The sequence below is a fragment of the Raphanus sativus genome, chromosome 7 (genome assembly GCF_000801105.2).
Source record: "Raphanus sativus cultivar WK10039 chromosome 7, ASM80110v3, whole genome shotgun sequence".
Taxonomy (NCBI): Eukaryota; Viridiplantae; Streptophyta; class Magnoliopsida; order Brassicales; family Brassicaceae; genus Raphanus; species Raphanus sativus.
In genome coordinates, this window is record NC_079517.1 from 17,491,054 (window position 1) to 17,501,104 (window position 10,051).

Consider the following 10,051-nt stretch of genomic DNA (forward strand, 5'->3'; position numbering starts at 1 on the left):
CGTTAGGGTTACAGAGAAACGGCGCTACGGTTTACAGAGAAGAAGCCGGCGGCGCTAGGGTTTAGAAGAAGCGGGGCGCTAGGGTTGAGAAGAAACCGGGGTGCAGCTAGTGTTTAGAGTAAGCGGCGGTGAGAACGTTGGTGAGCACGGTGGCGAGGGCGACGGTTTGTTCGCGAAATAGTGGAAGCGGGGGCGCTAGGGTTTAGAGGAATCGGCGGCGCTAGGGTTAGAAGAAGCTGCGGCGACAACGGTGAGAATGAAGTGAGATAGATAGCCGACGTTGAGAACGATGGTTGTTCGGAAATAGTGGGAATTCGAATCGCCTTTGATATCGCCGGTGAGAGAGAACTGTTAGGGTTTCTGTTCGCGGAAAATGAAAAAAAAAAAAAAAAAATCACCTTATATATTGGGTAAATAATCCGGTTAGCTTTAAAAGTACATTGGTAAACTTTAAGGTTTGGTCCGGTTTAGACGACTTATTCTGGCTGATAATGTACATCAGACGACCTAATATTTAGTCGTCTGGGAACAGAAGACTAAATATTAAGTCGTCCAATACCCTAAAATGAACCCCTAAACTAAAATGACTAAATTAACTTACTAACCACGTTATAAAATCAAATTATACTTCAATAGTGTTACTATACACAGAAACGAACACGCCTAGGTAATTTTAAAAATTTTCAAAAACGGTTTTAATGCTTTCCAAAATCTAACCCTAAGAACACATACAATACTACAACATATGTTGATGAAACATAAACTAAAGAATATCATGACTCACTACTTTCACTCATCTGGGCTGAAAACAATTGAAATTTGTTATATATTAATTTATATCTCTTAAGACATATGTTAATTACATAATTCCAATTTTTCACTTATCAAAATATTTTTTACAAAATTTTTAAATTATGTTTAAGAATAACTGTCCAGACGACTTAACTTAAAGTCGTCTGGACGACTTATTTTCAAGTCGTCTGTTTACAGACGACTTGCGAGGGGTAGAAACGTAAAAAAAAATCCGTTTTTTTGTTTGTTCACAAGGAGATAGTTGTAATTTCAATAGCCTTTTAAGTTACTTTTGCCTTTGACCCAAGTTGGGGTACTCTTTTGGGTTGACTCCAAGTTTTGAGTCACAATTGGTAATTCTCCCATATATATATGTATACAAAATTAGTTTTCATTGACATCACAAAGATCAAACAACAGGATTGTTGATTCCATCTTAATTTTTTGTTCCTCTTTGTATAACTTATGATATATTCATGCAGATTATGAATTATATGTTGTATCTCGACCAACACTACAACAAATATGGCTTTTCATAGCATACAGATAACGCTATTAAATGGTATTCATAGCGGTTTTATAAATGCTATAAAATAAGACGCTATAATAGAGTACCTATATACAATAGCGTTTTAGTATGCCGCTATCATAGAATAACCTTTCATAGCATAATTATTTTGATGTGGTGCAGTTATTTATTACACATTATCCATGCTATAGAAAATTATAGAACAACTGTTCTTATATGCTGTATTGAATTTACTAATAGAAAATAGTCCGTGTTATATTAAATTTTGTAATAACATTATCAAAAATAAATATTTAAATATTTAAATCGAAATTTATTTCATTAAATTAATTACTATTTATAAATTTAAATTGGTTTACATATAAATCTCGGTTTACAAACTGACCAAAATTAAAAAAGAAACCGAGTAAATCAAATAAACTTACACTAAACCACACAAACCTACAATAAACCAAAAACCTAAACCTAATCCATAGTCAAGCATCTCTTCAGCCTCTTAGCCGTCAACTTCAGCCTCTTCGCCATCCTCCTTCGCGGCGAGTTTCCGGTGGAGATGCTGGTGGATTTGTCTTCTTCCTCCTCAAAGCCATCAATTTATTCTTCTTCTACATCTTCCTCGGACAAATGGACCACCACCGAACATCATCTTCTCTGCCTCATTTACCTTCGTTTACCAGAAAAAAAACAAAAACAAAATCATAAGTAATGAAAACAGAGAGAGAGAGAGAGAGAGAGAGAGAGAGAGAGAGAGAGAGAGAGGTGAGATAGAAGAGACTCGGGCGCTCTTCTTCTCCGGTGAGCCTCGGTGCCGCGTCCCAGCGAGTCTCAGTCTTTGTCGTTTCCATTATCATCTTCATCCTTACCAGATCTGAAAAGTAAGACATGAGAGAGTTGGTGAGTTACAGAGATGGGAGAGATGAGAGTGAGAGAAGATGAAAAGAAGAAAAAAAAAGTGAATGAATGTCGACAGAGAGGAGAGAACCAGAAAAGAATAAATAAAAAGAATAAATTTCAGCCCTTGATTTAATGTAATCCAACAGTTGAGAAGGTGATCCTTGCATATGGATCTAATTGGCCAAGATAACTTTATCTTTCTTTTTTATTTTCTTTTGTTTTGTCTTTCTTTATTTGGTGATTCTTTTTGTATTCTTTTAAGTTATGTTTATTCAAAATTTATATTTTGCAGTCTATAATTTAAATTTAATATTTGTACTTAGAAAATATACTTGTAGTTAATTTAAAGTAGGATAAACTGTGAGCAAATATAAAGTAGTTAGAATATTTAACAAAGTTTTAAGATTAATATTTATGTTAAAGTGTTTTGAGTAAAAAAATTGGGTTTTGGTTTAATATTTGTATATTTTGAAAATTTGAGTGTAGAGCTATTTTTTAAGATATTAGATGTAAGTAGAGAATATTAGATTTGATGTTTAATTTATGAATTTAAATATATGGGGTTTGGAGTTAGGGTTTGGAGTTAGGGTAAGATTTAGAATCTCGGATTTAAAATCGGAGATGATGATGGCTGAATCGAATTGGAAACTTGGTTAGGATGAGCGACGAGATTAATGTTGGTGAGCGACGAGGAATCGAGTCGAAGATGGTGGAGAGAGCGTTGAGCTCGATGTGGAGAAGAAGAGAAGACGAAGAAAACGAAAAGCCCTTTTTTCTAATGCTATGAAAAGTAATGGGTTTTGCTAATTGGCCGCGAAAACTCTTTTTTTTCTAAGTGTTGGTGCTAAGTGTAAAAACTCGGGTGATTAGTGAGTTTTTAATCCCGCTTAACTGATTTTTCGGCATAGCATAAGTAAAATGCTATAAATTTGTTATCCAGACTTTCAATTACCTTTCCATAGCAGTTACGAAAATTGTGCTATTATAATCTGCTATCAATACCTATATTTGTTGTAGTGCAAGTTATTAAGTGGTAATATTAAAATAACAAGGATAAGTCGAATATTAAGTGGTGATATACTCACTTGATAACACAATTTTAGTAATATTAAAATAACAAGGATATTTGTATTCTCTTTAATTACAAACTAAAAAGACGAATGTGAACAATAGTGTTAGTCAATTCCTAGAGTTCACAACATCAATCTCTGTCTATGAAATATGAAAATATGAAATATGAAACTAGTACATTTCATTCACATTAAAAATATTATTTTGTGAAACATTATTTATAAGATATACATCCATTACTAAACACATAAGAGGATGAAATAATGATATATATATATAGTAATAAAAATTAGTTAAACCATGCTTGAAGCTCCTTGTTGAAGGAACCATTTATTTTCTCATAAACTTTTGGAGCCATCGATTTAGAAAAACAAAGACTATGATCACTTTGGAGGCGGCTTGATTGTGACATGGTTCCTGGCCTCAACTTGGTTCGCGATCATCATTACCATCATCATAATGGTGATGAAGGAGGCGATCAGGGTTTTCTTTTCTATAGCCATTGTTTTATAAGCTCTTAAATGGTTCTTGTTTTTTTTCTTCTTTTTTCTTGATAGTAATCTAAGATCAATAAACCGACGTATTTATATGTAAAACAAAAATTCTATAAACAGTAAGTTCCTAATTTTAAACTTTTTTGAATGTTTCAGTTCTTTTATTAGATATTGGTCAAATGATTACCAACTTTTTTTAGATAAAAATCTAAAATAGTATTGCATAATTTAAGGAAAGTATTCATGTAAAATATTACAAAACTTTGTCAAGGAAAATTAACGACCACTAATTTTTTACTTCCCAATTTTTGCAAGCAACATTTTTAGTTTAGACAAATCTCAAACAGATTAAAACCTGATTGGTAGCAGTATGCTGTAGAATTCTTATTAATTAATAAAATGATTGATTGAAAAGTAGCAAAATAATTTTAAAATTATCAAAAAATTAGTATATTATATCTATTTTAAAATAATATATATTAATAATAAATTTGTTCTTGAAAATAATGAATCTTATTAATTATATAAATTAAATTAAATTTCAAATATGAATTATTATTATTTTTAAAATAAATGTAAAAATTATTATTTATTTAAAATTTATTTTTGGGTATAAAAGTAATTTTTGACGTTATTAAATAAAATAAATAAATTGTATATAGTTTATATATAAATTATCATTATTTATTTATTGGTAAAACAGCTAATGATTTATATATGATATTATCTTAAGAATAATATATGATATATGATTGATTTATTTCTAAATAATATATCCCCTACTATATTTGAGAAGTGATTTTGACACATGTCTTCTCTACAATCATTCTCACAAAAATAATATGATATAGCTACTAAAATGATGACATGTCTTATAGATTAATATGACATGGACAATTTTTGCCACATGTCTTCTCTACAATCATTCTCACAAAAATAATATGACATGACTAATAAAATTGATAACATGTCTTATAGATTAATATGACATGGACAATTATACTTAATGTTAATTTATATTTTTGGTAACTTTTAAAAATATGGTAATAACTCATATATTACATTTATTTTCGATTTATATTTTTGGACTTTTTTAAAATATGGTAATAACTCATAAATCATCATTAAAATAAATATATTCAATTATGGAATTTCAAATTCGAAATATCATTTAAATTAAAAATATTTCAAAAATATATACATATTTTTAGAAAATTACAAAAATTAAATCATAAAATCAAATTAATCGTAAATCATTAGTTTCTCTTATATATATCTACAGATTTTATAAATATTTTTTAATTTTAATTTTTGAAAATTATGAAATTTTCATCCCCTAGACTATATTTGAGAAGTGATTTTGCCACATGTCTTCTACAATCATTTTCACAAAAATAATATGACATGGCTACTAAAATGATGACATGTCTTATAGATTAATATGACATGGACAATTATATTTAATGTTAATTTATATTTTTGCTAAACTTTTTTAAATATGATAATAACTCATGTATTACATTTATTGTCGATTTATATTTTTGGACTTTTTAAAAAATGGTAATAACTCATAAATCATCATTAAATAAATATATTCAATTATGGCATTTCAAATTTTGAAATATCATTTAAATTAAAAATATTTCAAAATATATACATATTTTTAGAAAATTATAAAAATTAAATCATAAAATCAAATTAAATCGTAAAATCATTAGTTTCTTATATATATCTACAGATTTTAAATATTGTTTAATTTTAATTTTTGACAATTATGCAATTTTACATATTTAATTAAAATAAATAGATTGAAAAATCTACCTAAGATTATAATTTTAAATATATACATGCACATTCTTAAATATATTTCAAAATAAACAAAATTGTTTTATCTTAATTTTAATGTTCAGTTAAATCAATTTAAATTAAAATATTAATAAGAAAAAGAAAATTTATAATATTAATTAAAAAATAAATATAATTTATTTTTATCTGTTAGAAAATATTTTAAAATTTTTTTACTGCACATGGTGCAGGAAAACACCTAGTGAGAGCATTAAACAAATAGCATTTTGAGAGCATTAACATCTTGTAAATATTTCTAAATGTTTGTGTGGTAAATGTTAATTGAATAATAACGAGTATAATGCTTATTATATTGCTCTGCTAATCAAGCCCAACAATATTGTAATAATGCAATGTAATCTGTTTTTTTTTCATCAAATGTAATGTAATCTGTTTAGTATGCATTTGATGATAATAACTTGCACTCCAAGATAGCTTTAACTAAAGGGAACAAGATATCAAACGAGTTTTTTAGGTCGTCCCATAACAATGCACCAATGTAATGCAGGAGTAGAGATATATACTATATCAGACCAAAGTTCATGTCCTTGTTTGGTTTTAATCATGTTAGAAATGTAGTCCATGCAAAAAAAAAAAGACATTAAAAAGAAGATAAAAAGAGGGATGTAATTGAGATAACACTCTTCTTCCAGATGTGTTCTTCTTATTCACAACAAGGTTAAACAATAATGACAGTCAAAAGAGCCAATTGACACTAATGTTACCAAGCCAGATCAAAAGAGGAAACTGTGCTAAAGCTACAAAGATCAAGAGATAATGATGCCTGCTTGAGTCATAACTCCTAGCTTCCGCAAAGAGAACCCGCTTCATTGTCTTCACCAAGAAAACCCCAGTGCATAAGCAAGTCCATGGAATCAAAACATAGTAAGAGTAACCCCAGATGATCTTGCCAAGAACAGCTAAGCAGAGACCAGCGAAAGCATAGCCTGCATATGCCACAATGTCCAAGAGAGGCGATTCGCTGCTACCCAATGAAAGCAACGTTATCTTCAGCAGCATGACTTGCAGAAACCAGCCAACCATTCCTTTCACAAAAAGCCAGTTCAGCGCTTCCGGAGAAAACCTAGCACCAAGGATCAAAAGTGTGGAATTAAAAGACATAAATACATGAATAGATCTATATATAAGATAAACAAAGTAACTTACTTCCCGTAGAGTCCCAGTGAGAAACCAGCAAGAACAAGATAGGTGCCAAAGGCCATGAGGGGAATGTATAAGTCTGGGGCATTAATATCATATATAGGAGGCTTGTATGAAAGTCTACCCACAACTGGTTCTGAGATTCTAGTCCAATGTCCCTGACAGACAAGGTTTACAGCAAGACTCATCATCATAAAGAGCAAAACAAAACTCAAAGTAAGGCTTCCTCTTTATACCCTATGAAGGAAAGGAATCAGAACAATCTTCAACTTGTTCCTCACGTATTGATCATTCACTTGAAAATAGTATTGTGGATCGGAGAAGTAACGAGTTATCTGTTCATACCAACAACTTAAAAGAGTTAAAACAAATGAAACACCAAAGTTATGAATACACAAAACTTACGTTGCTCTGCACATACTCAGAGCTGGATCCGAATATTTTCTCCCCATAAGCTCCCAAGCCGCTTCTGATAAGGCCAGAGCCAGGTCCAGAGAAGGGATTGCCAAATGGGTTAGGCTGAGGAGTTTTCTGAGGAGGCATTGGCATCCCAGGTTGTGGTCCCATGTTGTTGTTATTATACATCTCTGACACTCAACACAAAACCAGAGCAAATAAAAAAAAAAGAGGTTAAATTTGAAAGCTAATACGTGACAAAGAAAGAAACTTTATTTGAACATGATTCTTGTCTAAGAGGTTTCATGCTTTTGTAACAAGCCAATCATTTAAATGATTCGCTCTCTTTAACACAAGTAAAATCGAACAAGGAATGATAAAGACAGACCTGAAATAAGCTTTGAAGGAGATGATAGATCTAAGCTAGAGCCCTTGCTTTCACGGTTGATTTTGATTATGCGACAAGTAAAGAATCTCGTTTAGATCGTGTAAGAAAAGTCGTTGTGAATCGCAACATGTTTGCTCTTCTTCATCGCACAGCCAATAGAAGTTTGACACGTCCTAATTTACTTTTCGTTATTTTATTTTATTCGAAATAAGTTTAGGGTTATTAATGAGAGAACTCGAAAGTCGAGGAGTTATATTGCACTTTTCCTAAAATAAAAATAAAAAAGCGTCAAAGTCGGAAGAAGAGAAAGTTTCGAGTCTGTTTCTGTGGGGAGATGGAGGTTCCAAGCTGTGAGAAGATGCTTGAGTGTATGAGCTCTTGTCTCTCTCAGATCAAATGGCGAATCAAGCCCACTTCCAAACGCCGTCTCGAAATAGGTTTCCCTTCTTCCGTTCTCTCTCTATGGTGAATTGAGAAAATATATTTTGATTCCTTTGAGTTTTTATTGTGTATCTGATGATGATGCGTTTTGATTGCCTTTGTTTGGTGGGTTTTATCATTTTCATCATAAAGTTTGAAACTTTAGTAATTAGCATCATTATATAGATCGTTCAAATATCAAACACTTGACTCTTGTAGTAAGTAAAGTATGATCTCAGTTTCCCCTTATGATTTGAATTTGTAGATGTGCTGGCACTATGCACGGGGATGAGACCAGTTGTGATGATTGACTATGGTGGCAAGTTGCCTGAGCTTCAAGACCGCTTGCTTTCCCTTCTTGAGCTTCTCCAAGAGGTTGTTAGTCTTCATCTCTTTCTTCTTCAAGCAACATTAGTACTTGGAGTGTGTCTGTCTGTATGTGTGTAGCTGACTTTGTGTCCTCTTTAGGGTTTACCAGTCTTTAAAGATCTGAGGGTTATGGTGATAGAGGATATGATTTACCTGATAAATGTGAGAATACTGCCCAAGTGGTTGAGTTCAGAACCTGAGTTGTTCTTCGTCGACTTGGAACAAGATCCTCCAAAGGTTGTTCCTTTTTTATAAAAAGCTTTCTGTCTTTGTTTCATGCTCTCATTCTTGCTTTTTTTTTGTTTCAAGATGGTTGAACAAAGCAAGGAAAGCAATCTTGGGATGCAGCTTAGGTCGATTCAGAAGCTATTCTCTTCCACATTTCCTTTAGATGGGAGCAACAATGATACCAAGACATCACTTGATGAAGCCAACTCTTCTCAGTCTTCTTTACTCATCGATCTTAGCTGTTGTTTACAAGACACTAAGGTTACAATCCCAACATTAAACGGGTATATTTTCAAAATCCAACTCTTTCTTCATTCATCCACCATATGCTGTCATCATAGTTTTTATTAAGCGTTGGTCTGTGTTATCAGATGGCTTCTGGACTATCCGGTTGTGTATTTATTCGGCACAGATCACATTGAAGAAGCAATCTACAACCTCTCAACCAAGTCTCTCCGCATCTTCAAAGTTCTAGTACAAAGGTTAGCTATTGTATATATGTTCTAAACTCTTAGCTTTCTGACCATTGTTGTGATGTAACTTAAATATCTTCCAGGAATGGTGCCACTGAGAAAGACTCTCTTTTAGAAGAGCTAACAAGGTAATGACTTCAAAGCCGAGATGCTTACTTCGATGCATAAACAACATTGCATCTGTAAAACTCAGTTTTGGAAATTGGCTTTGCAGTTTTTCGGTGCCATATGATCTGAGTATGGGAGGAAGCAAGGAAGTGTGGGCTGAAGCATTTCTGGAGAGGATGAGTTCAAGGTGGGAAGAATGCAAACACATTTGGAGTTCTTTGGATTTGCAAGTTTCTGAATGTTATCCTCAAGCTATTGTTCTTTAAGGCTTTCACTACTTAAAACAATCGTTACAATCGTTCAGTAAACTCTGGTAATGAGTTCTTATTTAGTTTATAGTTACCCAAAATACAAACACCCCTAACAAGATCAAACAGTTCTCTGAACACTGAACCAAAACAAAAGGGAAGAAAAAGGATCGACTGCTCTGTTTCATTTGTCATATTCTCTATGATTTTAGGTAGGACTGGACGTTCGGGTACCCATTCGGGTTTCGGTTCAGTCCATTCGGTTTCGGGTTTTCGGGGTCAAAGATTTCAGCACCATTCGGATATTTCTAAATTTCGGTTCGGGTTCGGTTCGGATCTTTGCGGGTTCGGTTCGGATTCGGATAACCCATTTAAAATGTTTTTAAATTTTCAAAATTCATTATATACTTTAAATTTTCAAAATCTATAAAAAAATAATATATTATATATAAATTTTCATAACATATATGTCAAAATACCTTAATTTAACATATAAATTGGTTTTCTTTGAATATTTGGATAAAGAATCAATAGATATTTAACTATTTTGGTGTTTTCAGTATACTTTAGCTATTTTAAACATTTACTTTTGACTATTTGCATATATTTTCCGAGTATTTTAGAAAACTTAAAGG

At 31.8% G+C, this 10,051-nt stretch overlaps 2 protein-coding genes across 3 annotated transcripts; one reads left to right on the forward strand and one right to left on the reverse strand.

Moving 5' to 3' along the window:
• Positions 1-6,153: 6,153 nt before the first annotated feature.
• Positions 6,154-7,691, reverse strand: LOC108860053 (uncharacterized). 2 transcript variants are annotated; one of them, XM_018633960.2, is made up of 5 exons: positions 7,571-7,689; positions 7,192-7,373; positions 7,023-7,121; positions 6,793-6,944; positions 6,154-6,709 (listed from the first exon to the last, which is right to left on the reverse strand). In XM_018633960.2, the coding sequence occupies exons 2-5, from the start codon at positions 7,369-7,371 to the stop codon at positions 6,322-6,324; spliced, it is 819 nt and encodes a 272-aa protein (XP_018489462.1). In that variant the 5' UTR covers positions 7,372-7,373; positions 7,571-7,689; the 3' UTR covers positions 6,154-6,321. The 2 variants fall into 2 exon arrangements, with proteins under 2 accessions (XP_018489462.1, XP_056846273.1); XM_056990293.1 differs by having other exon boundaries at positions 7,192-7,691.
• A 154-nt stretch (positions 7,692-7,845) lies between these two features.
• On the forward strand, positions 7,846-9,499 carry LOC108859373 (uncharacterized). The gene is made up of 7 exons (XM_018633273.2): positions 7,846-8,007; positions 8,256-8,365; positions 8,459-8,596; positions 8,669-8,871; positions 8,959-9,069; positions 9,144-9,188; positions 9,275-9,499. The coding sequence occupies exons 1-7, from the start codon at positions 7,905-7,907 to the stop codon at positions 9,432-9,434; spliced, it is 870 nt and encodes a 289-aa protein (XP_018488775.1). The 5' UTR covers positions 7,846-7,904; the 3' UTR covers positions 9,435-9,499.
• The last annotated feature ends 552 nt before the right edge of the window (positions 9,500-10,051 follow it).